Genomic DNA, 26,373 nt, shown 5'->3' on the forward strand with positions numbered 1-26,373 from the left:
AATCAGTTATTAAAGACGAGTTATTAAAACTATTACGTTTAGAAATGTGTTAAATAAATCTTCTCTCCATTAACAGAAATTAGGGAAAAAAATAAACGGGGGGGCTAATAATTCAGGGGGGTTATTAATTCTGACTTCAACTGTAAATATTTTATATTTGTCAGTTTTTGTGAGGAAAATTAAGCAATAATAGAGACAGTTGTCTGGCAAGCATAATTTATTTTTAACAGCTTTTAATAAACACACAAACACAAGCTTTGATAAGAGAAGCGAGGCACAGAGATGGGTTCGAGTGAATGAACAGTCTTCATCAGAGCTCATACTCCTTCAGACATGACGTACAGTACAGCTGTTTTCAGAAATGACATACAAATATTACAGTTTACAATGATTTAGGCCATTTAAATGAACGTTCAGATATTAACGTCAGATTGATGTCAAGTAACGATTGCGGTTTTAAGTTCATGCTAGTGTTGTTAAATGAGCACATGCAATAGGCTTGTAGTGCTGGTCCACAAATAGATTATATACTGCTATTTTTAAAGGGGGTTATCAATCGCTAAATACAGAAATCCCTTAATACATGAAAGAAATAACCCAGCCAACAATTTTGTGTTTAATAGATGTCTAAACGCAGACATTTTAGCTAAAACAAGGCCAAACTTTTGCTGTTAGTGAAAATCTAATAGCCCAAACTAGACTAGTCATCAAATAGACAGACTGATATGTGTAGTCCTTCATTTCTGTTTAGTAAATGACTAGTCTAGTTTTGGCCTATTCTTTACATCTATTTTTCACTGACAGCCCAAATTTAGCCTTGTTTTAGCCAAGACGACCATGTTTAGATGTCTATTAGACATCTTTTCAAAACAAAAAGTGCTTGCTGGGAAGTTTCAAAATAATTTTTTTGTGGGTAAAATAAATGATTCTTGTTTGTTCAGTCACAGATAAAAACAAAAACAATGGGATTTAGGCATTCATCAACCATAAAAACAGGCAACATCATCTCATAACAAAACATCATTTATTGTTTTTGGTGTTGCAGGAAAAGCAATCTAATACATGGTCCTCAGAATAGGGCCTTTAGTTGTAAGTAATATGTTTTTCTTTTAATACAATCACATGCTATTACAGTACGTTGTGAATGACTGTGAGTTCTGTGAGTTGAGCATCGTATAGACATCGCAGCAATTGTTATATTTCAAGTACTCGACAATTTACCAATGCATGCAGATGTTACGATGCATCCATCCACCGTCATGTCCGCATTTCATAACAAAACTGCCACTTGATGCTTTTTAAGTAAGTGTTTATGGATATTATATAATAACATACTGTACAGTATTGTAAATTCCTTCATATTTCATGATGAATATGCAGGGCGTTCGTCTCAACTGTTGAATTATGTAATGCCCAATGAAAGCCTGGTCAAACCCGTCAAAGTGTAGTTGGAGTTGAATGCGAAACACTGTAAAACCCAAGTCAACTTTATCAATTTGAGTGTAGTTTACTCAAATTGACTGCAAGCTAATTCTACTCATTTGAAAAGAGTATTGAACTCAGTGTTGAAGGTAATGAGTTAATTAAATACCGCATTGCTTCAACTTAAATGAAGTTCACAGTACTCATATAGATTAGTTTTTAACTCAAATGATTTGTTGCAAATGGTTTGATTAAACCAGAGTTGCCTTAACTTGAGTTTTATAGTACTCAATTGGTTTGAGTTATCTTCGATTATCCGGTTTTACTGTGCTTAAATTGCTCCATTTACTCAAATGGATTAAGTTCACAGTACTCATTAGGATTAACTTTTGAACTTAAATGGTTTGTTGCAATTGGTTTCCTCAAATGGTTTAAGTTACCTTAACTTATTGGGTTTTACAGTCAATTATCACACAATATTTATTACAATATCTCTCAAATCCTGTTGCTAATACTGCTCTTATAAGTAACTAAAACCAATAAATCCTCTTTGTTTTTACGATTTTATTACGATCTCCCAAATCTAACAACGTTATTAAGAACACATTTTGTTTCTTTTATTATAAAATGAAAGTATTTTTGGTGAGTAGCTACTATGTATATACAGTTTTGTGTTATAGGCACAAGCACAATATATATATTCAATGGCATTCTGATTTTGGCTCTCAGTCATGTTACGCCCTTGTATATAAAGGCTAAATGGCTATTAGCTAAAGGAATGGCAAATACATAGCACCATTTTTTTGTTGGAAAAACAAAGTAAATCTATCTTTAAAAAAAATACAGATCTAACCGTGGTATTTAAGCTACTTCATCTATGAATTCTCAATGCAACTGTTCCTTTTCAGTAATCCCTAACATGTAATACATGCACGTTTGGTTAAAATACATCAGAAACATTGTTATAAGTATTTTTTGGAAAGGAAAAAAACACACATTATGGCAAATGCACATTTCTGCGACAAACACACACTCGAGGCACTTCATTAGCTAAAACAAAAGCTCTTCAGAAGTTCTTTGTCAACAGAGCCAACATAAAATACTATGTACATACATGTAAAAAGTGTTATAAATAGGTTTTAAACCATAGATACTATATACATCTTCAGACGATGACAGTATTGAATATGTCTTTTTTCGGGGGGTGGCAGTGGGCTTGATCTGAACTGACCCCCGGGGTGAAGAAGATACTGCGGGATTTCACTTCTCTGTGGATGCAGTGCGATTCTTTGGCTTTAAAGCTGTATTTCCAATGTGGCGCCACTAGAGGGTAATGCCACCTCACTCTCGTTTCCTCAAAATGACATAGATTAACCCGCTTATGAACGCCAGAGGGAAGGCCACCCAGGCCAGGATGTAGGAGAAGCCGTAGTTTAATGACTCATGGACCCATTCATGGTTCATTACAGTGTAAATGATGGCTCCGCACATAACGAAAAGACCTGCGAAAAGAGTACAAGGGTAAATAAAAAATATATATTGAATTGTATTATTATTATTTAGTTCTTATACATTAGTTATTAATTACTATTTAACATGTATACATATACAGGGGTGGATTTAGTGATTTGGGGGCCCTAAGCAATTTCAGCCATAGGGCCCAAAAGTTAATGCACCTCTTGTACTTTAATTGATTTACTTTTCAGTTGTTATTGTTGTTTTTTTCGTATATCACTCCTTTTCAACATTTTGTCTTCATGCAAAATATTAATAACAACATGTAGAGCATCTTGTAAAAAAAAATTAAACGATTTGTTTTCTTAAAATGAATTCACAACTAAAATGATATCTATTATTTACCTAATCTGACTGCTGGACTTCTCCATAATTGAGAGTGGGGGATACATTTGCAGATGTAATAAACATTAAACATTATTTTTTTTAGTCACTCATCATACAAAATTTGATAGTAAATGATGGTATGTATAATTTACAGGTATAATTTATACTTCTTGATTTTTATTTGGGGGCCCAAAGATTTCCTGGGGCCCTAAGCGGCATCTTATCTTGCTTATTGGTTAAATCCGCCCTGTGTATATATACTGTATAGCTGCTAATAAACTTACTGCTGCACTCAAAAAAGTTTCAGACCCTCAATGTAAGTAAAACTGTGGGAATGTTTTTACAATCAAGATAAATGAGGAGCATTGCTCAGATATTTTAGTTAATAGAGAAGTAATAAATATTGTTGATCATTTTAAATATTAAGGTATAATAATTGACTCTAATTTCAATTAAAATAAAAATAAAAAACACATTAAGAAGGTTTACAAAAGTGCTAGAGCAAGCCTGAGGATTTTTAGAAACATCAGGCATCAGTTATGGCTGCCGCTAAACTTTTTTATAAATACAATGATTTTGCCTCTTTTATCTTATTGTGCTACAAGCAGGTCCCACATGAAGATTACAACATTAAAACCATTGTATATTATTTATAAGCAAACTGTAAATAAAAAGCTAAAAAGCTAAGGAGCTATCTTTGATGAAACTGTATTGAACAACATAAATTACTAACATTCAACAAGTTTTTATTGTATGCTGATGCGTATATAAAATATGTAATGATCTTGCACCACCAGCTGTCAAACAATATGTAATTGTCTGCAAGGATAATATAAGACAGACTAGGTCATCAGTTAGAGGTGATTGTTTAGTTAAACTCAAGGGAACTGTTTTTGAACAATGATTTTTTTTTATTTTTTTTTTATTTTTTTAATCAGAGCAGCAGAGAGATGCAATAAAATACCAGCACATATCAGAGTACCACTTTTAATAGTTTTAAAACTGCCCTTAAAGGTTGGCTTAAAGAAAATCAAATATGCAACCACTGATTTGAATTAATTTTATTGGCTATGATGTATTGTATTGTACTGTAAGTGTATATTGTACATTTTTGTTTTTTATATTGTTAAACTTGTTACAACTTCCTGCCCGGGGACTCTGGCACAACATGTCATGTTGTACATTGTCCCTGTATAAATAAATAAATAAATAAATAAATAAATAAATAAATAGTACATGATGTTACCATATGTAACTTTTATTTTACAAGAACTCCAATTTTGTTTTACATTTCTTCCATATTAAGATTTTATAAACGTTTAATTTTTTTAGTCATTACATAATGCTCACACTATTTAATATTTCACTATTATATTTCATGCTTTTTGTGATATAATGTCACAAATTATATGATATAAAGCCATAATACTGTTAAAAAAGGTGGAATAAACAATATAAAAATGACACTTTTAGTTATACTCCGAGGCTGCATTTATTTTCTCAAAAAATTCTTGTCTTGAAAAAAAAAACTTTTCAACATTTTTCTATTTTAATATTTATTAAAATTATAATTGAAAACGTATTGAATTTACTATATTTTAACTTGTCACATTATCATTCCTAAATCATTCTAATATGTTAGTATGGAGCTTTATTTTTATTTTATTTTTTTTAGGTTTTTTTTGTGTTTACTATTTTTATTTTGTGTTTACTTTACTATTTGAACCAAGAAAATGTGAATGAATACAAAGTTCAAAGCAACAACACTGGTTTACAAATAAAGTTTTCACGGTCAATTTAATGCTTTACTGAATAATTTAAAACTAATAATTCACTGAATAAATTTATTTAACATATTACTGACCTCTACCTTTTCAACGGTAGTCTACCTAAGAACTTTAAAGCATTCTTTATTCTCTTACATTGTAAAAATGGTCATATAATTGAAAATAATTTTAGTTTACAGCTAGTAAAAACAAGGAAACTCACAGAGTGACTACATTTATGGACATTATTTGCTGTTTCACTTCTAATTTTTCGACTTTACCTGCAGTTTGGCAATTTCAATTTCATTCGGGAACATTTCATGCATGTCCCCCGTGACAAATGAGATATTGGATGTGAGTTTGAACTGCATTTCTCTGCACCTCTGCATTTCACGATGGAGGTGTCTGTGGTTCTTTACTGACTGTAGGTGCAGAGAATATTGTCAAACATCCGTGTGTATATAGACTATCCTGTCGCAAATCCTAGACGACAGTAATAGTTTGATTGCGGTGCTTACATGTCTGTACTGCACTACAACAAAATCAGCATACTCCACTTATATTAAATCAATTTCTGATTAGTTTGAGTAATACCTTAATCGGATTAAATTGACCAAAAATTGATAGGTAGACTCCTAATCTAGACTCTTAAAGAGTATAGTCTTGATTGTATTCAAATCGGATTATTGGTGTCCATGTAAACATACTCATCGCTTACCAATAATGGTCACCACACTCAAAGTTTTTTTGGCTTAGGCTTGACAATTTAGTCTGCATGCGAGGGAGTAAATATGACGAGACACTTTCAGCATGTTCTTTTACGTCAGACGGACCACAGACCTCCTCCAGAGTGCCAGGCTTGACATTTCCTCTTGTGGCAGCGTCTGTGTATCCAGTGCCAAGTCAGTAGGCACCTGTAACTGTCTGCCTTTGTGCTGTTTACACCCTCGACTCTCCTCTGACATTTAGCTTTCAATTAGTGTTCATCCTCTGTGATCTGAGACGCAGATATCAACTCTAAAAGCCCTCAGTATGAAACGAATGATCAAGCATGTGTGGCGCGCACAGTATTCGGTAAAGAGTTCTGGTAATACATTTTCTTCATTACATCCCAAATACTTAGTATTTACTTAAAGGACTCCTATGTAATGTAAATGTAATGTGTATTTATATAGCGCATTTATTGTGTATGGCCGTACACCCAAAGCGCTTCACAATCATGAGGGGGGGGGTCTCTCCACACCACCACCAGTGTGCAGCATCCACTTGGATGATGCGACGGCAGCCACAGGACAACGGCGCCAGTGCGCTCACCACACACCAGCTATTGGTGGAGTGGAGAGACAGTGATCGAGCCAATTCGGTGGAAGGGGATGATTGGGAGGCCATGATCGTAAGGGCCGATAGAAGGACTTTGGCCAGAACACCGGGGTTACACCCCTGCTCTTTCACGAGAAGTGCCATGGGATTTTTAATGACCACAGAGAGTCAGGACCTCGGTTTAACGTCTCATCCGAAAGACGGCGCCCACTGACAGTGTAGTGTCCCCTTCACTTTTACTGGGGCGTTAGGACTCACACAGACCACAGGTTGAGCGCCCCCTGCTGGCCTCACTAACACCACTTCCAACAGCAACCTAGTGTTCCCTAGTGGTCTCCCATCCAGGTACTGACCAGGCTCAGCCCTGCTTAGCTTCAGTGACTAACCGGTCTTGGGCTGCAGGGTGACATGGCTGTGGCATATCCTATGATGCATATATTTTCTTTTTTTGTGTGTGTGTGTGTTGTATACACTGTTAAAAAATCTGTAATTTTACTTCCGGCAGCTAGGGTGCCGAAAAAAAAAAAAACATAAAATAACAGCCATTAAATTACAGAAATTTACTGTAAAATAACAGGCATTAAATTACAAAAAAACTCAAATTAAAATTTCTTTAATTCAACCTCTGTTTTTCTACGGTAAATTTCTGTAATTTAACAGCCATAATTTTACGTGTTTGCTCCGGCACCCCAGCTGCTGGAAATAAACTGAAAAATGATGTTGTTGTTGTTTAACAGTGTAGCTATTTGTATATATTATGATCTGCAAAGTCTCTCTAAGTTGCCCCAAATATTTTAATTTCTAAAAAAGATCAATTCAGACATCCTGAAAATGTTTCCACTGTCACAAATTTACTGTATGTCAATATCTGACAAGTTCAGATGCCAAAAAACGTTTCTTCTAAACTGAGCATTTTTCTCAGGTGCTAATTTGTGGAGGCTCAGTAATTTTACTTTTATGACACAGAATAGGTTATATTTATTGGCTTTAATGTGAAATAATTGAACATAAACATAGGAGGCTGTGAAAAATGCTAATTTTAGAAGGAAATTGCAGATGGCACTTAAGGTTTTTTTTCATCTGAACTCTTCATTTGCACAAAAGCAACCAAATATCCTTACAAAAAAAATGCATGACATTAGTTTTGTTGTTGACATGTCAAGGAGATGCTGCATTTTATTACAAAACTATTAAAATCTTTTTAATTTATCTCCAAAATTGCTCCAATTTTTTGGGAAAACAAACAAGTTTGTGTGCAGTAAAGTTATTGACGTTTGTAAGACTTTCTTTAACGTTAAATCGATAGTTTACCCAAAAATGAAAATCTGTTCACTATTTTCTCCCCTTCATGTGCTTTATGAATTGTTTTTTCATCCTATCTGTTGAACTCAAAAGAAAAAGAAAGAATGTTGGTGGCCGTTGACTTTCATATCAGAACAACATTTTTCAAAGTATCTTCTTGTGTGTTTAATATAAGAAAGGAATTCAAACAGGTTTGAAAAAAGTGGAGGGTGAGCAAGTGATTATAAAAATGTCAATTTTGGGTGAATCATCCTTTTAAATCATGGGTGTTATGATTTATGCAATTAATAAAGCTGTTTAAGATTATTTTGAACACCTAGATTATTTGGATCAGCTTTTTTGATTAGGATTAGAGCAAAACTGTGCAGAGCTGTGGCCCTCCAGAAATTGACTTTGACACCTATGCTTTAATGATGTTTCATTGCAAAATAGAGGCAGCTCATGCTCTGTCATTTTCAGCTCACTCGCATCAAAGCCTAATTCTTAAAGTAATAACGATAGTATTCAAATGTGTAATTATTTTAGCCAAAAGTCGATTATAAACAACTTTACTGCACACAAACTTATTTGTCTTCCAATTTTCCATTTTCTGTTCAACCATTTCTTCTGTGATGCTTCTGTGATTATAAAATGGTAAGTATTTTAAGCACCAAAGATATAAAACTTGAAAAGGTGTTCTTAACATGTGCAGGGAGTGTCTCAAAAGATACATTATGATAGCATTCAGTTCATATTCAAGTCAATATTTAAAGCATATTATTTCCCATGCAAAATTAATATTTTTATTGGTAATGATGTAGTTTGGAATTGGTTAAAATCAAAATGATTAGAATTTCGACTTGAAAAAATACATGAAGAAATATTACATTTCTAATACATTTTTGGTTGTTAAAACATTGCTTTCATACTGTATTTTTTGAGACACTCCCTATTTTTGCTTATGTTAGGATCACCATTTCAAGTTTCACATATTTGGTGCTTAAAATACTTACCATTTTATAATCACAGAAGAATCACAGAAGAAATGGTTGGACACAAAATGGAAAATTGGAAGACAAATAAGTTTGTGTGCAGTAAAGTTGTTTATAATCGACTTTTGGCTATTTTCTTCAATTTTAAGGTGATAGTTAACCCCAAAATGAGAACGTGTTACCTATTTACTCAACTTCACATGGTTCCAAACCTTTGAGTTTTTTCCCAAAAACTATTGGTAGCCGGCTGTTACATCGGGTAACACTTTATTTTGATGGTCTAGTTGATTATTAGTAGACTGTCTGCTTAATATCTGCTTATACTGCTCCTTCAACAGACATTTAACTGACTATAAGAAACTTTGCAAGTACATGTCAACCTACACTAACCCCAACCTAACAGTCTACATATAATCTAATGAGAATTAGTTATCATGTAGATGCAATGTAACTTAAATTCAACAAAGAGACCATCAAAATATAGTGTGACCCTACATTATAAATTTGTATTGAAAAAAGGGCCATTTTATAATTCACATTAGGCTACGGTCATAGAAGAAATGTGTAAACGTATAGATATTTGAGTATTTTGCACTTTTCAGACACTCCCTGACTTGTTTTACACCTTTAGGTCTTAAAACAATGCTTAAGGTGCGTGATCTGAACAAGATACATCATAAACTACCACAAAAACAAATGTAGCGCAGTTAACTATTGCACTTCATATTTCCCAAATGTGTTTGAATGCTTTGACTCAGCGTCTGCGTATCTTATAAATGCCCATTTAATATGCACAATAGAGTCAGTAATTTGAACCTCTAGGGCTGAACATCTCCACAGACATTAGTTTTTCTAGATTTTGTTGATCCCTGATGATTTCTAATGAGAGTTATCAGTTCGCATTAGCGACAGATTTGATCTCTTACTCGTATTGTTTACCATAAATGAAGAGAAATGCTTGCTCGCTTTGTTGACCTCGTCTATTTATAGCTCGCCTTATTCAATCTTAAGAAATCATAACCGAATTATCGGCAGGAAGTTTGCCTATAACTGCGGCTGAGCGCATTAAAGGCTTTCCTGCGCTGTCTGTGGCTTAATGAGAGATGGCAGACTCATTAAACTAACAAGACAAAGGCCAAAGGTCTTTTCATCTGTGAATGAGAGCACATACACCTCCATAGGAACAGAGGAGATCAGTCGATGTCTCGTAGATGATCTTTTATTAATAAATGGTAATTAATCTCAGATCACCTGAGCCAACTCACTCAAACGCATAAGCAAATATCAGTTCCATAAACAGTTCCTTCTTTGTTTTTGCTGCAAACACGTTGGGTTCATTAACATTCACTAAATGAGCGATTGTTGGCATGCTATGTATGTATGTCAGCCTCATTAGCATCTGCAAACAGTCAAACGGATACCTGTAGTTATGCAGAATGTATTGGTATACATCAATATATTAGGCATATCGGTATTGAATAATGGTTGTTTTTGCAATTATCGTTATCCACCTGATGAGGAGGCTAATAAATTATGGTTTATTTAGGCTAGATGATCCACTGTAGGTGTGTGCTGCTGGCCATTATGTTTGGTGCTTTTTACACGATGAAAACAGCAATTTGCACATGATTTTGGCGAAAGAACAATCAGATGTTTCCTTGTGGTTTCTTTGTTTTTGGCTCTGTTTTTTTATGAAAACAATTCATAAAGGTTTGGAAGCACTTAAAGGGGAGTAAATAGTGAACAGATTTTCAGTTTTGGGTAAAATATCGACGTTAAAGAAAGTCTTGCAAACGTCAAACAACTTTACTGCACACAAACTTGTTTGTTTTCCAAAAAAATTTGGGCACTTTTGGAGATAAATTAAAATGATTTTAGTAGTTTTGTAATAAAATGCAGCATCTCCATGACATGTCAACAACAAAACTAATGTCATGTCTTTTTTTTTTTTGTAAGGATATTTGGTTGCTATTATGCAATCAGTTGTGTATTTGTTTGCATTTAGGTTTTGTTATTAGGCTACCACTAATGGTTCAATGGTTCAAATACCACTTCAAATTGTTATCGGTTATGGTTATCGGCTATTATATTCATTGCAGTGCATTCCTAGTGGCTTGCTAACATCAAGAAGTCACAATGAATTTAGGGTTTGAATAAAATATAGCTTGCTCAATGTATTTGTTTAGAATTTACTGGTGTATGTATTCGTTATTATCAGTTCCTAAATATAAGGAGTTATTGTTTAATGGTATCGACTATTATATACATTGCGGTGCATCCCTTGCGGCATTCTAACATCAAGCTGCACAATGAATTTAATGTTTTAAAGTAAAATTGCTTGTATATTGTATTTGTTTGGATTTTTTTTGGACTATCAGGGCTCGAAATTTACTTTTTTTTCTTGGTAGCACAGGTGCTCCTAACTTCAAAAATATCACCAACCAAAATTTAGTCACACCCACCAAAAATTATGAGCACCGTTACTACACATTTCATATTAACAGATTCTGTTATATATTAACACTCTAATCACAACTAACAAATAAACAAAAATCCGCATGCATGCATGCTCATCAGCCCTGCACACACTGCTTGACGTGAATGAGATGAACTGAATTAACAATAATCACTGTGCTGTTCTTACGGGTGCTGTCTGATATTGCACAGATGATATTGACATATAACTCATTATTTGCATGCGTCATCTTAATAGCAATAACAGTCTTTTCATGAGCTGCAATATTAGTTTCATCTCGTTGAATGCATGCTCTTGAAAAAAAACAACTATTAAATGTGGTGAATATGGTGAATGTGGTGTCAGTCCCACAACTGACAGCATCGTGACGATTAAATGAAGGATTAAATAACAGTAGGACATCTTGTGCTTAATGTGTAGATTCATTGGCAATCACCGTTACCTGAGAACCCCGTCCCACCGGCTTTACGGTGAATTCTTTAGTCATTTTCATAGTGGACTTTAAACACTGGAAGTCTTTTATCCACTCTTCGAAAAGTGTAAATGCTAAATTGACATTCATTAAATGATCACTAATCAGATGTGTCATTATATGTAACTTTAGGTGTTCTCTAAAATTAAATCTGTCAGTGTTGTTTTCATTCTCTCGTATCCAGACTTTTACATTTTCGTGACTGTAGCTCCTTGTCATCGGAACTGAGGGATTGACAGCTGATATTAACCAATCCATTCGCGTTGTGTTCCAGAGCAGTGGGCCAAGAGTGGTGGCTAAGAAGAGCTTGAAGGCAGGGCAGGCATTGCGGGCTTTGTTTACTGCAGCAAGTTCACATCAACTGTTTTAAACCATTCCTGAGCGCTGCGTTTAATGTTTTTGGGTGCTAAGATGCTTAATGCTTGAATGCCTCCTAATTCCATGCATTTGGTAAACATTTTGCTGTGAAAACTGTTCGCATCACATCAATTTTATGCAGTCGCACAAATGCTCCCAAATATATTTTGAGGTCGCATAGATAAAATTTTAGGTGCATATGCAGCCAAAATGGTCGCAATTTCGAGCACTGACTAAGTATTGGTTATTGGTTTCCAAATTTAAAGAGTTATCGGTATATCGCTATTATGTCCATCGCAGGACAACCCTAGTGCCATGCTAAAATCAAGATGTCACAATGAATTTAAAGTTTTAAATAAAAAATTGCTTGTTTAATGTATTTGTTAGGAATTTACTAGCCTATGTATTGGTTATTGGTTTCCAAATATAAAGAGTTATCGTTTAATGGTATCGGTTATTATATACATTGCGGTGCATCCCTAGTGACATGCTACAGTAACATCAAGCTGCACAATTAATTTAAGGTTTTAAAATAAAATTGCTTGTACTGTATATTGTATTTGTTTGTAATTTACTGACCTATGTATTTGTTATCGGCTTCCAAATAAAAAGACTTAAAAGAGTTATCAGAATTAACGGTTATGGGTTTCAGCTATTATATACATCGAGGGGCATCCCTGATGCCATGCTAACATCAAGAAGTCACAATAAATTTAAGGTTTAAAATAAAATTACTTGTATTTGTTTGGAATTTTTTTGGACTATATATTGGTTTTTGATTTCCAAATTTAAAGAGTTATCTGTTAAGGTTATCAACTATTATATACATTTCAGGACAACCCTAGGGCCATGCTAACATCAAGTATCGTATTTTTTATTTATTTATTTATTTACTGGTCTACATTTGGGTTATTGGCTTACAAATATTTTTTTTAAAATTGCAGGCTCATGTATTGGTTCTTAGCTTCCAATTATAGAGTTATCGGTTATGGTATCGGCTATTATATCCATTGCGTTACATCCCTTGTACAATACACAAACATCAAAAAAATCTGAATTAATTTAAGTTTTTAAAATAAAATTGCTTGTGTATTACATTTGTTTAGATTTTTAAATTTTTTTTTTGGCTATGTATTCTTATCTACTTCTAATTAAAGAGAGTTATCGGTTATTATTATTGATTATTGTAATCAACTAAATTTTCCATTATGGTGGATTCCGAGTGCCATGTTCGCATCAAGATGCCACAATACTTACTTGCTAAGATCTGGAATGCTCCAGTGAGGAAGAAGCGACCGCCCTTCTGAAGCGTGAAGAGTTGGCAAAAGAACAAGAAGAGAGACAGGAAGCTGAAGATGACTGAAAGGATCATGAGGGCTTGGACTGACTGGATCCAAACTGAAATACAGAAAGAATTTTTAAATATTAGTGCACTTAGTCCTAAAACCTCTAGAGCTTTGCAGGAATAAAAAACACATTTGCTCCTGGGAATGGGATGGTCATTTTGAATGAACACAAATGGGCTACAGACAGGTCGTTGTTATTTTTTTCTTTCTGCTATTCTTGATCGATAACAGCAGATGTACCCTTAGTTCCAGTTGTGCAATTGGAGATATGCACTTAGGCATCTATATATTATTGATAACGAGTTGGCAAAAACAAAACACCAAATACCAATGCCTATATGTTGCATTTAAAGTTTCAATGGCTGTTTCATGGACATAAAGAGCACTGGAGGATCCAGGAACCCCTTAATGCATTGTGCAATCACATAATGAGCTTTCTGTTCCTAAAAGCTCTTAGCAGGTTACCAGCACCTGATATTGATCCTGCCTTGACTTCCCATGGCCAAAACGCGGCAGCTTACAAGGAGATCCATTAACTCGATATTACCTACATTTGATGGCTTTAAAAGCCTCCCGTGTGTCATTTTTAACCTGCATTAGAGCCCATTCCACCATCTTACATGTGTGGACAGTAGAAAGTAAATGTTTGCATTAGTATTTTCTCTATAGTAGGAAACATTTTACCTGTTTTGTACACACACAATCTTTAAAATAAAGGCAAAAATAGGGTTTTGTAGCAATAACATACTGTAGAAAAGTTTCTTTTGGTTCCCTAAAAAACCTTTCAGGGATGATTTCTTTAAAGGACTTTTTTTTTTTTTTTTTAGTTTGAAAAATACTTTAACGATCCAAAGAACAATTTTGCACTATTTGAACCAATAATGCCAAAGAGTACATTACTGACCACAAGTTTTAGGTTGGTATAATTTTTCTAAAAGTGTTTGAAGTGTCATTTGCTCACTAAAAACTTATTGAACGTTTAAATGTTACTTTTAAATATTACATTTGAATATTACGTTCAAATATTTCTTATATTAATTATGGAACGTATAAAATATTGTGGATCATTACTAAGATGTAATATTGTTTTTCTATTTTAATATACAGTTAAAGTCAGAATTATTAGCCCTCCTAAATTATTAGCCCCCTGTTTATTTTTCCCACAATTTCTTTTTAACAGCGAGAGAAGATTATTTCAACTCATTTATAAACATAGTAGTTTTAATAACTCATTTCTAATAACTGATTTTTTTATCTTTAATAATGACAGTAAATAATATTTTACTAGATATTTTTCAAGACACTTCTATACAGCTTAAAGTGACATTTAAAGGCTTAACTAGGTTAATTAGGTTAACTAGGCAGGTTAAGGTAAGTGGGCAAGTCATTGTATAATGATGGTTTGTTCTGTAGCCTATCGAAAAAATATATAGCTTTAAGGGGCTAATAATTTTGTCGATAAAATGGTGTTCAAAAATTAAAAACAGCTTTTATTCTAGCCAAAATAAAACAAATAAGACTTTATCCAGAAGAAAAAATATTATCAGACATACTGTAAAAATGTCCTTGCTCTGTTAAACATAATTTGGGAAATATTTAAAAAAGAAAAATAAAGGGGGCTAATAATTGTGACTTCAACTGTATATATATATATATATATATATATATATATATATATATATATATATATATATATATATATATATATATATATATATATATATATATATATATAACAGAAGCATTTATTTGAAATAGAAATAAAAGTACTTGATTCAAATGAAAGTCAATAGTGTGCTGTATGTCTGCTTTGTGGAAGTTTGGGATTGATGAGGAATGTCGTGGCAGATGTTTCAGTTTATTGTTTAGTATGTATTCTGCCTTTGGTATGTCCAATTATGTTGAAAGGATTCAGTGTTTATGCTTTACCACTGCTATGCTCAAATATGAACAGCCAACTATTCCAGCATATGTTTTACACAACGGATGGCCTTCCAGCCACAACCCTGTACTGGGAAACATGCACCCACACATTCACATTCACGCGCTCATGCCACCCCTTTGCTTAAATATAATCAATTATTTTTCTTTGTTGACCATGAAGATATTTGCCGCATTTTATTTCTGTTTTTGCACATACAGTGAAAAAACAATGGGGTCCAAAACATAGATTTTCAACTGTTTATTAATGCAAATTGCTAGTCAGACTTGCAGCAACTCTGTGTAGGCTTGTAGAAATGTTCAAACAGCTATAATAATGGGGGAGAAATGGGATTAACTGACTTTGAATGTGGCATGTTTTATTGATGCCATATGAGCTTGTCTGAGTATTTCACAGACTGCTGATCTACTGGAATGTTGATGAATGATCAAAATACAGAATCTTAAAAAAAAAAAATAATTAAAAAGGTGAAATTAACCATTGATCTGCAGTTTTGTGAAATGCCTTGTTGATCCCAGATGTCAGAGTTGAATCAGGTAACTCGATAACCACTTGTTACAACTGAGGTTTGCAAGAGAGCATCCAAAACCAATGTGGACCTTTGATAAGATCAGAAAACCTGGTACTAGCAAAATGCACCTGCTAATGTGGTCTGCATGGTAACTCCCAACATCATAGCAAGCTTTTGGATTAGTGGGAATATAGAACTGTTTTTTATAGGCTAGCATTTGTTTACTGAAAGATTTATTAGGGAATTAAACATTGATCTTGTACATGATCACCATGAATATGGTCTAACATTAACCCTAATAAGTATATGGATTAGTTCACTGGGATTTTGATGAACAATTAAAATACAGAATGTTCAAAAGAGAAATGATCCATTGATCAGCAGTTTTGTTCACGTAAATGCCTTGTTGATCCCAGATGTCAGAGGTGAATCAGGTAACTCGATAACCACTTGTTACAACTGAGGTCTGCAAGAGAGCATCCCAGAACAATGTCGACCTTTGATGAGATCAGAAAACCTGGTACTAGCAAAATGCACCTGCTAATGTGGTCTGTATGATTCCATAAAGAAGTCATAACATCATAGCAAGCTTTTGGAATGTGGGAATGTAGAAGAACTGTAGGTTTTTTTTATAGGCTACTATTTGTTCACAGAAAGATTCATTAAGGAACTAAACATTAATCTTGTACATGATCACCATGGATACGGTCTAACCCTAAGAAGAATATGGATTGGTCTACTTGGATTTTGATGAACAATTAAAATACAGAATGTTCAGAAAAAGAGCAATTATCCATTGATCAGCAGTTTTGTTCATGTAAATGCCTTGTTGATCCCAGATGTCAGTGGTGAATCAGGTAACTCGATAACCACTTGTTACAACTGTGGTCTGCAAGAGAGCATCCCAGAACAATGTGGACCTTTGATAAGATCAGAAAACTACAAGCAAAATCCACCTGCTAATGTGTTCTGTATGGTTCCTCCTGACATCAATGCAAGCTTTTGGAATAATGGGAATGTAGAACTGTAGAGTTTTTCTTATAGGCTACTATTTGTTTACTGAAAGATTCATTAGGGAGCTAAACATTGTTCTTGTACCTGATCACCATGAATATTGTGTACCCTTAACCCTAGTGATATATGGATTAATCGACTGGGATTTTGATGAACAATTAAAATACAGAATGTTCAGAAAAAGAGAAATGATCCATTGATCAGCAGTTTTGTTTGTGAAATGCCTTGTTGATCCCAGAGGTCAGAGGTGAATCAAGAAACTCGATAACCACTTGTTACAACTGAGGTCTGCAAGAGAGCATCCCAGAAGTGGACCTTTGATAAGATCAGAAAACTAAGAGCAAAATCCACCTGCTAATGTGTTCTGCATGGTTTCATAAAGAACTCATACAGTATCATCAGTGCAAGCTTTTGGAATAGTTGGAATCTAGAGGAACTGTTGTTTTTTTATAGGCTACTATTTGTTCACTGAAGGATAACCCTAGTTAGTATATGGATTGTATTCAACAGAAGAAGGTTATGCATGTTTGGAATGACATGAGAGCACTGATTATGTAAAGCGTGTCTACATGTCAAACGTGTCGTTGCTGATCTCTTTTCTATCTCAGTCTCCCTCTTCCGTGCCCAAGCAGTAATCAGTGGAATGCATGGGTTGTCCAGCATGTCTATTTCTTATCCAAGGGTCATTCCTTTAGCATCAGGTTTCCACCTCTCTATCTCTTTCCTCTCATGTTCAGCTGTGTCTGCCGCTCTTCTTATAGCCACTACAACTGTCAAGCCACCACAGCTTTACGAAAAGATCAGTCTACTACAGAATAAAGCAAAATCAGAGCCAATACTCTACACTACAGAAGAAACATGTTCTAAAATTAGACCCTCGGATTCAGATTTGTAATATTAGATTAACCAGAGTGGATAACCGCATGCCATTGAGAATAAAAAAGTAAAGCAGTAAAAACCATGAACCAGCTATGACAAGTATCACAATATTACAAATGACAATTGGTCAAAATTGTCAGCTATGGTACTGTATATGATTGTGCTATGGTACAAGGTGTACTCATGCAATCTCATGAAGCAATGCAAATGATAGTCCAATTATAATCTATCTATCTATCTATCTATCTATCTATCTATCTATCTATCTATCTATCTATCTATCTATCTATCTATCTATCTATCTATCTATCTATCTATCTATCTATCTATCTATCTATCTATCTATCTATCTATCTATCTATCTATCTACCTACCTACCTACCTACCTACCTACCTACCTATAATCTATATTAAATTAATTTGAATATATTTTGGCTATTGTTGATATTCAGGAAATTTCAAATGCACTTTTTTAACCAAAGAGGCTAGAAAAAATGTAACGAATTAATTATTATTGTATTATTAATAACATTATTATTATTATGTTTTAATTATTCATTTTTATTGAAATGGCCAAATTGTGACTAAGGACAGTTGAATGTGCAGGCCAGTTTGTTTTTCGTCTAATGAATGATAGTAGGCTACTTTTTTTTTTTTTACTTTAAAACTTTAACAGATTGCTATTTTATCCTAATGATATATGATGTAATAAATTTGTTTTGTTTTTTAATTGCTGTTTTTAGGAAACATTTTAGTACATCAAAAATTATGGTTATGATGATTTTTGACTAGCTAATCCAGCAAAAAAAAAAAAAAAAAAAAAAAATGTCACTAAAATGCAATATTTAAATCTCATAGTTAAATAGAAACTGAGGGGTATAACTGCAAAAAAGCCCACTTTTTGAGAATAAAAGAACGACACCTTTCACCAGGCTGGCTACAGGTCTGTAAATTGCTATAGCTTTTTTTTTTTTTTTTTTTTTTATATTGGTTTTATGTATTTCTGTTGTAATTATATGTGAATACAATTATGTATACATCATCTCCAAAGTAAATCTATAAATAAAGAAACCCAGCTGAACCGAGCGCTCTAGCACACAAATGCTCGCATCTAAATACGCATGACAACTAAGTCAATGGAAAAGCGGTTGTTCCTTGCGCCACCTGGTAGCTATTGCGTAAAACGCAGAAAAAGGCAGCCTTTAGAGCTGCAGTAAATCGCGTGACTGCGGTTGACAAATTGCAGTATTGCACATGCATAAACACGCGTTCTCCGTAGCCATACCTGTTTCTGTCTCTCTGTCTTAAATATTTTTATTTATTCCTATTCAACCATCCATCCAAACGATTTATCTTTTTTCTTTATTTATATCTATCTATCCATCCATCTATCTGTCTGTCCAAAATATCTTTTTTTCAGTAATCAGTTATTATTATTTAAATGTCTATTGTAAATAGAATATAGAAAAATTTCACCTTTATCTGGTAAAACATTTTACCGACATTTCATTTCAATCCTAGAAAAATCTACACTTAAGATCAGAAGCAAATTGACTTCTTTGCACTTTTTTTGGAGATGAATTGGCAATCCAAAATTCAAGCAATGATCTCATTAACAGAAAAACCATAAAGCGCAGGCAGACAGGGATAACCCTAAAAGGGCATTGGTTTGCACTTGTAAAATATCTCAGAATGGAAACAAATGTAGAAATGGAATTTGTTTTTAGGACAACTCATCAGAAACCATGTGAGGAGACTATTCTTGTATACATCCATAAATACACTGGTGTTCTTCTATCAGTGTTTGCATATACTATATATGAGGGGCTACCGCACCCAGACAATACAAATGACACAGTAAATCTCTCAATTATCTCTCAACAATGAAGCAAAAATAGCAGCACATCCCCTCACACAGTTTATATATTCACTGTTACTAAGTTTGCCCTCAGTTTATCTATCCTCACATGAAGTAAACAGACTGTCTTTTCCTTCCTTCAGAGTTGTGACATTTGGAGTTTCCTGATATAAAGTGCGGCTGGACTGGTTTTGAACTTGACAACACCCTATGTATTTCCGTCAGCAGTCATGCGTGTGTATTTCAGGACAGAAGATTTGGTTTTGGAAGGCCTTGTGTTTGCATTTAGAGAGGTATGTATGGTCCTGAGTGTGAAGAATGTGGCTTAACGGATGATAAATATGCAGCGGGGGAAACATAACACAGGGGTGCAAGTACGTGCGCTAATAGTAGACCTTCATAACCTCGGTTTGGTGCATGAAACAGCTCTCTATATTAGGATGATGAATAGGATTTCACGCATACTTTAGCTGCCAGTGTTGAGTAGCTTCGCCACGCCAGCTGTTCCGCATCACTCCCAGTGTAAATTACAGCATTCAGGTGATCTTAGGATGGTTTCAAACTTGGTTACAAATCCAAGATGGAAATGACAATTCTGATTTTTGCCTGGCCATGCAGGAGTGATTTTGCATCACACTTTTAGGACTGATGTGTACATAAAAAAACATATAAAGTTCATTGTATATAGTAAATAAAAAATGGCCATTACATTTGTCTGCGTTACTAGAAACTCTTTTCTGATGGCTTTTCATTTAAAGACAAGTCAATTTAAGAAATGCATTAGACTAGGAATGTTTAATGCATTGATAAATTCACTGTTGTTCATTAAGTTATGGGTTTTTCTAATTCAGTATACATACACTCACCGACCACTTTATTAGGTACACCTGTCCAACTGCTAGTTAATGTAAATTTCCAATCAGCCAATCACATGGCTGCAACTCAATGCATTTAGGCATGTAGACATGTTCAAGATAATCTGCTGCAGTTTAAACCAAGCAAAAAAAAAAGATAATTTAAGTGACTTTGAACATGACATGGTTGGTACCAGACTGGCTGATCTGAATATATCAGAAACTGCTGATCTACTGGGATTTTTACGCACAACTATCTCTAGGGTTTACAGAGAATGGTCTGAAAAAGAGAAAATATCCAGTGAGCGGCAGTTCTGTGGGCGCAAATGCTTTGTTAATGTCTGAGGTCAGAGGAGAATGACAGATTAGTTTGAGCTGATAGAAAGGCAATATTAACTGAAATACCCACTCTTTACAATTGAGGTAAGGAGAAGAGCATCTCTAAATGCACAACATTTTGAACCTTGAGGCAGATGGGCTACAGCAGCAGAAGACAGCGAGTGCCACTTCTGTCAGCTAAGAACAGAAAACTGAGACTACAATTCACACAGGCTCACCAATATTGGACAATAGAAGATTGGAAAAATGTTGCCTGGTCTGATGAGTCTTGATTACTGCTCCGACATACGGATGGTAGGGTCAGAATTTGGCATCAACAACATGAAAGCATGGATCCTTGCCTTGTATCAACCAATCAGGCTAATTGTGGTGGTGTAATGGTGTAGGGGGTATTTTCTTGGCACACTTTGGGCCCATTGGTACCAATTGAGTATCGTGTCAACACCACAATCTGCCTGAGTATTGTTGCTGACCATGTCCGTCACTTTATGACCAAAGTGTATCATCTTCTGATGGCTACTTTCAGCAGGATAACACACCATTTCTTAAAAAGCAAATCATCTCAGACTGTTTTTTTTAGTATTACAATGAGTTCCCTGTACTTAATTGGCCTCCACAGTCACCAGAACTTAATCCAATACAGCATCTTTGGGATGTGGTGGAACTGAAGATTCGCATCATGGATGTGCAGCCAACAAATCTGCAGCAATTGCGTGATGCTATCAAGGCAACATGGAGCAAAATCTCTGAGGAATATTCCAATACCTTGGTGAATCTATGCCATGAAGGATTAAAACAGTTCTGAAGGCAAACGTGGGTCCAACCAGGTACTAGTATGGTGTACCTAATAAAGTGGCCATCAAGTGTATATTAATATTTGAATGTTGAATTTTTTTTCATTTCTCAATTAACTAGATTTATATACCTAATAATAGTTACGGATCTGTTACTTAATGTTCCCATTTACATTAAGTTTAATGAGGGTTACTTGTTGACTTTCAAACCATTTTTGTCCTACTTTGATGTCAATATCAGTTTGCAACACTCTTCGAACTATCTTCTCTTTATTCAACAGGAAGGAAAATTGTGTAACAAGCAGGGGCGTCACGGCGGCGCAGTGGGTAGCACAATCACCTCACAGCAAGAAGGCCACTGATTTGAACCCTGGCTGGGTCAGTTGGTATTTCTGTGTGGAGTTTGCATGTTCACGTGGGTTTCCTCCAGGTGCTCCAATTTCCCCCACAGTCCAAAGACATGCGCTATAGGTGAATTGAATAAGCTAAATTGGCCGTAGGGTATGTGTGTGAATAAGTGTGTATGGGTGTTTCCTAGTGTTGGGTTGCCGCTGCGTAAAACATATGCTGGATAAGTTTGCGGTTCATTCCGCTGTGGTGACCCCTGATTAATAAAGCGACTAAGTCAAAAAGAATGAATGAATGTAACAAGCAGAGGGTGAATAAGCTGAATAATCATTATTGAATGAACTATCCCTTAAATGCATCTTTGCAGCAGAGAACACAAAGCATTATTTTGTGCACGCAAATGCCAGCTGTAGCCAAATCTATTCATTACATGCACCACTGAAAAACTCTGTACAGCTTAAAAGACCATAAAAAACAAACCCCATTAAGAAGCAACTGGAAACTTTTAAAGAAAAACAGCATTTTTTTTCCAGCAGCAAAGCAGCGACACGTGAGAGAGCGTAGGAGAGCAGGACAGAAAAGCCCTATGTGCCCTCCCTCACACCACGCCCTAAACAAACACAGCACATTATAGGTGCTACGCCAACTGACTGTGAGCTATGAAATAACACAGCAAAAGCATTCTGGACCCGCCTCATTACCAAAAAGCACTGAGAGGCGTTTCCCGCTCTAAAACTATGACATAATCATTTCACCCTTTAAGAACAGCCAATAATGGAACAGCGATCCCACTGGGAATATACAGTGTGCAAATACATGTTATATTTACATGCGAGACACACTCTTGAGGGGATAGTTCACGCTAAAATTAAAATCCCACTATCGTTTATTCACCTATTACTTCAAAACCCATCTGAGATTCAATTTTTTTGTTGGACACAAAAAAAGGTATTTTAAAAAATGCTCAAGCATGGCTTTTTTCCTAATACATAAGTTTTCCAGCAACCAGCTTTCTTCAAAATATTTTCTTTTGTGTGCTCAAACAAGAAAATAAACTTAGAAAGATTTAAAACCATAAAAGAAAGAATAAATAAATGGGTATTTTTAATGTTTGCGTGAACTATCCCTTTAAAAACAAAAGGCACCAGGAAATTACACCATAGAAATCCACATATATATATATATATATATATATATATATATATATATATATATATATATATATATATATATATATATATATATATATATATTTATCTAAAATACCCCTTTCTACTTATTTTTTTTTTAATAGAATGAAAAGTTTCGATTGATGTTAAAAGTTCTTCATGAAACCATTGAAGCCAAAGGCACAACCTTTCGTAAAACTCTCTCATTCTATCTCATTCTTGTATTGTTAACAATCCCATCGCTGGCATTTTGATCTGTGGGTGTGACTCTAATCACGCCATGTTCTCTCTGCAGCGATCTGATGCTGCGCCATCACACAGATCAGCCCAAATCTTCGCTGCTCGAATGCTCTACCTCTGCCCCACCCCATATGTTTCTCAAGCCTCTTTGCAACCCAGCACTCCACTCCCAAACAAGGGGCCCGAGCTCAGAGCCGGCAACCAGACTATTTATACAATCTGCATGAGCTGATGTTGAAGAGGGCTCTGTTGTGGGTTGAGACTGCACGCGTGCATTCTCACCCCTAGATGGCAGTGTAAAGGGCAAAACACAGTGGGCACACCCACCAGAAAGTGTGGTAAACAGGGGCTTTGACAGTTATGCCAGGATTAAGCCCAAGGTTGACTTATTTAACTCTTTGTGGCGAGGCAGATATGTTCTTTATAACTTTAGGGTCCTACCTCCAGTGTCGGCAGTGCCACATGGGTCAGTGGCTGTGGTGCAGTTCAGCCAGAGGTCTGAACTGCTAGTGGAGTTCACTACCCATGCCTGTTGAAGGATGCAACATTTATTAGCAACTATCCACAATATTCTGCTTCAGCTATAGCATCTTATTTAAAAAGTTGTCTATCACATACATTAACATTTTAACAAGATAGATAGATGATCTTTAAATGGAGGATTAGAAAAAAAGTTATACTTACACTGACTATAGTGGAAACGAGGAGCAGAACCAGTGCTGCCACATGCAAAACAACGATTCCCAATAAGAGGAGCAGCATGATGTTTCCTTATGGTTCTGTATAAAAATCGGTAAAGTACATTAATGACGAGTTAAAAGTTATAATATATGCCTTTACTGTGTTGATGCTCTTGAAATTAGATTATTTTAAATTAAAACATCAATACGTATTGTTTATTTTTGTGTAGCTAATTGAAGTTTTATTTTATAATATAATGTAACTATATAATAGGCTATAATACAGCATCGTTTTAAACAGTCGAAAAGTGATTGCTGCGCATGCTGTCTTTTAAAATAAACTTATTGTATAGTTTATTAACTTTCTAAGATATATTTATGAATTATTATGAACAACTGTACGTTAAAAATGTAAACTGTCCTCCATCAATTTACGCGCAAAACAGATCCAAGTCATCAAAGTGGCTTATCTTAACCTGTATGCAAGATTTACCCTCCTCTCAGGTTCACTCCGAACTTTTTTTACACTCATAAACACACAACGTACGTTTGCACTGCAATATAAATCCAACTTACTGCGAGCAAAGCGAAAGTAAGTCCACAAAAACTGGTTGAAATCGCTGAAATGCAGGCGCGCGACTCGTGTCACAATACTGCGTATTTCCAAAGTCCAGATCCCTGCGACTAGATTAATGTGGTGTATGGAGCAGCAGCTTTAAAGAGGCTCATTATGGAAGTGCTACGCCCTTTTTTCTGCGTGGCTACGTCAGGGCGCGCCTCTGTGACAGAGCTGTTCCGAACATATCCAGAGCGCGCGCACTGAGCGCAGGAAAACCACCGGCCACTGAGTCATACAAACTCAACCAGAGCTGTGTTTGGTTCTCATGGAGACCGGCGTGAATGAAAAAAAATATACACACAGACAGACACAGGCGTGCTAGTACGATTGTTAGTAGGGTACTTCTTGGAAAGCAAGGGGTTGTCTGCTATTGGCCTATATATAGTTCGACCAACTAAAATGGTGGTTAATTAAAATATATTTTTAATAATAATAATAATAATTATTATTATTATTATTATTATTATTATTATTATTATTATTATTATTATTATTATCATTATTTGCTTTAACAAACCATCATGATATAGTAGAAAATGTGTGTATATAACTATATAATAATAATATATAAAATTTAAATTATTATTATTGTTGTTGTGTTGTTATTAATTAAAATAATTTATCATAGTAATAATTAATTGATTCATATTAATATAATTAAGTTATGTTATTATGCCACTAAATCGAATATGTAATAATAATAATTGATGATATTAATATTTGTTTCTTATTAATATAATAATGTATAATTTAAAAAATGTATTATGACACTCAATTGAACATGATATAATAATAATAATAATAATAATAATAATAATAATAATAATAGTTATAGTTGATCATATTAATAATTGTTTCTTATCAATACAATAATGTTTAATTTTGATATGTTATAATGCAGCTCAATGGAATAGGATATGATAATAATAATAATAATAATAATAATAATAATAATAATAATAATAATAATAATAATAATAATAATAATAATAATAATAACAATTGATCATATTAATAATTGTTTCTTATGAATATAATAATGTATAATTAAGTTGTTATTATGCCACTCAATTGAGTATGATATAATAATAATATTAATAATAATAGTAATAATGATGGTAATGATAATAATAATAAAATAGTAAAAATAATAATTGATCTTATTATAAAATGTTTCTTATTAATATAATAATGTTTAATGTAAATATTGTATGAAAAAAATAATAAAATATGATACTACTACTACTACTACTACTACTACTAATAATAATAATAATAATAATAATAATTGACCATACTATTATTTAATTGTTTCATATTAATATATTAATGTATTATTAAGTTATGGTATTATGCCACTGAGTTGAATATGATATGATATAATTTGATAGAATAGAATGTTTTATTAACAAAAAGAAAGTTCTAATTAAATTGTCAAAATCATTAAAATATAACTGTTCTCTTTCCCTTTAATTGCTTAACTACTTTCAGTTAAATTTCAGTTATTGATTTGTTCTACAAAGATCTGACAGCATTTTCTCAAAATTTCTACCAAGAGCATTTACAATTTTTTTTACAATGTTTCAGAATAACAAACGTTTTTATTTGTTTTGTGACTTCAAAATCAGGGTAATTCCACCAAATATAGATTTAATAACTCTTCTGAATTTATAACACTGCTTTTGTGTTGTCTGAAAATTATTGTAAGCACGTCTGAAAGTACAGAATCTTTCTGTTATTTTTATGCAATGCAAAAACAAACAAACAAAAAAAATTCTCACACACATAACTATTATACATAAGACAAATCAGACTTTCCATCGTGACTGTATCACTTGAAAGCGGAATAATA

The 26,373-nt window shown here is 34.1% G+C and overlaps 1 protein-coding gene and 1 long non-coding RNA gene across 12 annotated transcripts in view; one reads left to right on the top strand and one right to left on the bottom strand.

Annotated features, from left to right (window-relative positions):
- The window catches only part of LOC108191741 (uncharacterized), a 197,626-nt gene that overhangs the window by 94,972 nt on the left and 76,281 nt on the right, over positions 1-26,373 (top strand). For 2 of the 11 annotated variants that reach the window (XR_015504425.1, XR_015504418.1), the window contains exon 4: positions 19,622-19,771. The exons of the other annotated variants lie outside the window; for them this stretch is intronic. This is a non-coding gene — a long non-coding RNA (uncharacterized LOC108191741). The remainder of the gene's footprint in view (positions 1-19,621; positions 19,772-26,373) is intronic. 11 annotated transcript variants of the gene reach the window in all.
- On the bottom strand, positions 200-24,593 carry pmp22b (peripheral myelin protein 22b). The gene is made up of 5 exons (NM_001040355.2): positions 24,479-24,593; positions 23,907-24,001; positions 23,664-23,751; positions 13,186-13,326; positions 200-2,924 (listed from the first exon to the last, which is right to left on the bottom strand). The coding sequence occupies exons 2-5, from the start codon at positions 23,982-23,984 to the stop codon at positions 2,764-2,766; spliced, it is 468 nt and encodes a 155-aa protein (NP_001035445.1). The 5' UTR covers positions 23,985-24,001; positions 24,479-24,593; the 3' UTR covers positions 200-2,763.

Source organism: Danio rerio, chromosome 12, assembly GCF_052040795.2.
Source record: "Danio rerio strain M-AB ecotype USA chromosome 12, GRCz13ab, whole genome shotgun sequence".
NCBI lineage: Eukaryota > Metazoa > Chordata > Actinopteri > Cypriniformes > Danionidae > Danio > Danio rerio.

Excerpts from the sequence above, each read along its gene's own strand:
- pmp22b (NM_001040355.2), bottom strand. The coding sequence starts at position 23,984 with ATGCTGCTCCTCTTATTGGGAATCGTTGTTTTGCATGTGGCAGCACTG. Across the intron at positions 23,752-23,906 it reads TCGTTTCCACTATAGTCAGT|GCATGGGTAGTGAACTCCAC; the intron begins GTAAGTATAACT and ends ATCCTTCAACAG. Across the intron at positions 2,925-13,185 it reads AGCATTCCAGATCTTAGCAA|GTCTTTTCGTTATGTGCGGA; the intron begins GTAAGTATTGTG and ends CTCTTTTCGCAG.